General features: G+C 45.8%; 1 protein-coding gene across 1 annotated transcript; it reads left to right on the top strand.

The window, feature by feature from the left end:
• The first annotated feature begins 1,645 nt into the window (after nt 1-1,645).
• Nucleotides 1,646-3,196, top strand: LOC128369687 (transmembrane protein 200C). Its single transcript, XM_053330766.1, has one exon. It carries the CDS (start codon nt 1,646-1,648, stop codon nt 3,194-3,196), a length of 1,551 nt encoding a protein of 516 aa, XP_053186741.1.
• The last annotated feature ends 509 nt before the right edge of the window (nt 3,197-3,705 follow it).

The following is a 3,705-nucleotide window of genomic DNA, read 5'->3' as shown; positions in this document are numbered from 1 at the left end:
CAAACCCACTCTCCTCTGCATCCTGCTAGACGAGCATCTTCTAGACAAACCGAGGAGTTGGCAGCTTCCGTTCAGCACCGCAGACAGAGACACAATCCGACTTGTCCACACCCACTTCTGGTCCACGTTACCGCTGCCCTTCTCTCCCCAAACGTAGAGAGGTCCGCCTACGCGTTATCAGTTTTAGTGCAGGTTGACTTGCTTTTGCCCAGGAGGCATTGGAGTGGATATTGGATGTGATATAGAAAGAACAGCAGCTGAGTACCCGCGTGTTGTTTGCTGAGGCTCAGGTGCAGAGCTCTCTGTTCTACTTTCCGTGGGAAGTGCCTGTAATAACTTGGATCATAAAGGTATTTTAAGGGCCTTCATCATAACGATTTTGACTGTTAAAATTGGGAGGCCATCACCAAAAGTAACCTTTTGAAAACGTCATATTAATTGCTGGTCTGAAAAGAATTTGTGGAATAAGTTATTCATGAAGCAAAGCCCTAAGTCACAATTACGCGTGATTAATCTAGCTGCAGCGCAATCAAGGAGGGAATGCTAGAGTCGAATTAATCAGCCTTATCCTCCAATTATTATTCATCCCATGTGGTTGAAATTCATCAGCAGATGTCTGTAATCAAGATAAGTGTTGGTGGCTTTGTTGCCCTTTGGACCAGGGCAGGATTATCTCAAAAAACCAAAAACAAATGCAAACATCTTATGAGGCAAATCATGTGTTTGATGTTTAAACAAATGGCTAATAGCTGATATTTGCCTTTGTGATGTGCTGTTTGTGAAGGATGCTGTCATCTTGAAGCACAGTTGCGTTGGTGCATGTTGAAATGGATTTGGGGAAAAAAGCAAGAGGGAGAGAGTCAGTAGGAGAGATTGGTGGGAGAGAGCAAAGCCAGAAAGCAAGTAAGGAGGAGAGAGTGAGGTAGATAGAACATGCCTGCTGGCCTCCTGTCTGGACACATTACATTTTCATAGGCTGATATTGTACCGGCACTGCTGAATATAGACAAATAGCACTCCTTGTTCTTCGCTGTCAACTTAGGTATTTGTCTCTGTTTGGCTTACATCATCATATTTATAGATTCAACACTAGCGGATGGATGTTATCTGTCGATTTTGTGTCCATCTGATGACTAACGTTGGATCTGCATTTAGCTGCATCCATGCCGAAAAGCAGTGTATATTCTACCTGTAGGATAATCTTTGATACAAGGCTGCTACTTGACTGCAGGGCAAAAATGATTCCCGGCCCCTCATTAAACCCCCTCTCCCGTTTTCCTTCTACATATTTTGACCAGAATTCCTAATTTTACATATATAATATAATATAATATAAATGTATAAAGACGAATTCAGATTTAATCACATTACAGGAAAGTAGTTGCCACAGAGTGAACCTGGGGCCTATCCCTGAACATCTGCGGTACTGGGGTAGATGCCTTTTTTCCCAGTTGGTAATCCAGCCCTGCATGGGTGATAAATCTGGATTACATGTATAATCTCTTAGTGAAATAAACATATTTACTGGAGCTGGTCTAAATGTCTAAACCTTCTGCTTATCATGCATATCATGAACCTAATGTTCTCTCTCATCTCTTTTGCATCCTGCTAGGTTGAGTGACAAGCCTGCTGTCCAACTGCCACCATGATAGCCACAGGTGGCCTGCTGCGCATGAACAGGCGCCAGGATTCACTCCGGTCCAAAAACCGAGCGGAAAACAAACGGAAGCGGAAATCCAAGAAAAAGAAGAAGAACGATGTGGTGGTGGTTAAGGGGAAGCTCAATTTGTGCTCCCCAGCTGGTTTGGTGGCTGGTGTTGGAGTTATAGTTCTCATGGTTGGGATTTCCATGGCCGTGCTGGGCTACTGGCCTAGCCAGAACCAACATGAGTACCAGGAGCGCCGCAGAACTGGAGCATACCACCCCAACAGGATGAGTTATTCCAAAAGCCCACCTGTTTCCTCCAACATCACCAATGATAAGCCTCCTTCTGGCCAGACACAATTATTAAATCATAGCCATTCTAACAGCAGTGTCCCTGACCCCGCTCCTCACTGTGGCTTCCTCTGTGACTTTATGAATAATTACCTGTACTCAGACAATCTAAAAGTCTTCGGACCACTGGTAATGGGAATTGGCATTTTCCTCTTTATTTGCGCCAATGCAGTCCTGCACGAAAACCGAGACAAGAAAACGAAAATCATCAACCTGAGGGATATCTATTCCACAGTTATTGATCTACACAGCATACGGTCAAAAGAATACTCACCTCTAAACGGTTTAGTGAACTACACCCAGTCAAGGAGTGCTGAGGGCCCATCGGGCTCATTCCCTGCAAGTGGGATGCTCACTCGCAGTTCCTGGCCTTCCACTGGACTTGGTTTCCAGAGCGAGTTAGGTGGTGATGAGGTGTTCAGACGTCCGTCACTGGCCAGCAGGCCACGCAGCTGGTCCAGAGATGTCCAGACCTTCACAGACACTGTCTACAGCATCTACAAAGACTACAGCAATAGCAGCGAGCAGGCCCCACAGCCCCGACAGTGGGAGACCACCTCCATTGTCACCTCCTCTGTGAACGCTTTCACCCTCCCTGTCATCAAACTGAACAACTGTGAAGTGGAGGAGTCTGAGAGAGTGGAGGCAGAGGGGCGCTCAGAGGAAGGGGTGGTTATTGAGGCAGCTGCTGATGACATTAGAGAGGAAGGACAGGCCAGCAGCAGCCAGATTGACGAGACAGACAGCAAGGAGAAGGACGTCTCAATGACGGATTCACCCCCGCCCCAGCAGAGCCATGAGGATATATCCACAGACACAGCTGACCAACAGGAGGCGCAACAGGCCCAGACTCAGCTCCAGTGGACCCCACTGTTTCCTCCATCACCTGTTGCCAGGGCAATGGGGTCACGGCTGTCACTCAACTCCCTCACAGATCAACCTAGGTCTACACGTCGCTGCAGCCTGTCTGTGTCTGTGTGTCGTCAAGGCGACAGAGCTAGGCGCTTCAGCTGCCCTCGTCTGGAGCGCACCAACAGTAAGGGCTACATCAAGCTGACTGACCTGGGGGGCGAATCCTTCGAAGCCCCTGACACAGACACTTCTTTAGTGGCCACTGAACAGAAAGTAGCAAAGGACACAGCAGCAGAAGCTCAGGGAGAGGAAGACTTGGTGATACCCAGCACCTCTGCAGAATCCTAGACTAATTTTTTGCTGATGAGCTTCTGAAAACTCTTTGATGTCTTGTTCTTTGCTTCATACTTTCTTCTGAGGTTGCTGATGTGAGGCTTGCATTACAGAAGAAAGGAAATGTGGAGAGTAAGCAGCTAAGGACTATTGAAACATAGCCATGAACACTCAAGAGCAAGGCTCTTTATAAATAAACCACATCCACAGCTCAATATTCAGATGTAATTTTTCTATTTTTTCAATGTAGCAAGAGCAATACTAAAGACTTGTAAGGAGTTTTAGTAATGATTTGTAAAAAAGAAAAAACCTAGACCAGATCAGATTTGAAAACAAAGATAAGGTTTAGCTTTTTTTTTTGTATAAGAGTACGGCAAACATTGTAGCTTGTAGAATTGCCAAAAAAGTCACTGAAAACTACTGTACCACCTGTCGTACTGTAGCATTAATATATGCCACAGAAACCTAAATAGTCTAGATTTGTTTCTCTGCATTGTTATGTGAATACCACGTGAATAGGTGAA

The sequence above is a fragment of the Scomber japonicus genome, chromosome 12, assembly GCF_027409825.1.
Source record: "Scomber japonicus isolate fScoJap1 chromosome 12, fScoJap1.pri, whole genome shotgun sequence".
Classification (NCBI taxonomy): domain Eukaryota; kingdom Metazoa; phylum Chordata; class Actinopteri; order Scombriformes; family Scombridae; genus Scomber; species Scomber japonicus.
Note: the sequence above shows the minus strand (reverse complement) of the source record. Positions and strands in the feature narration are given on the sequence as shown.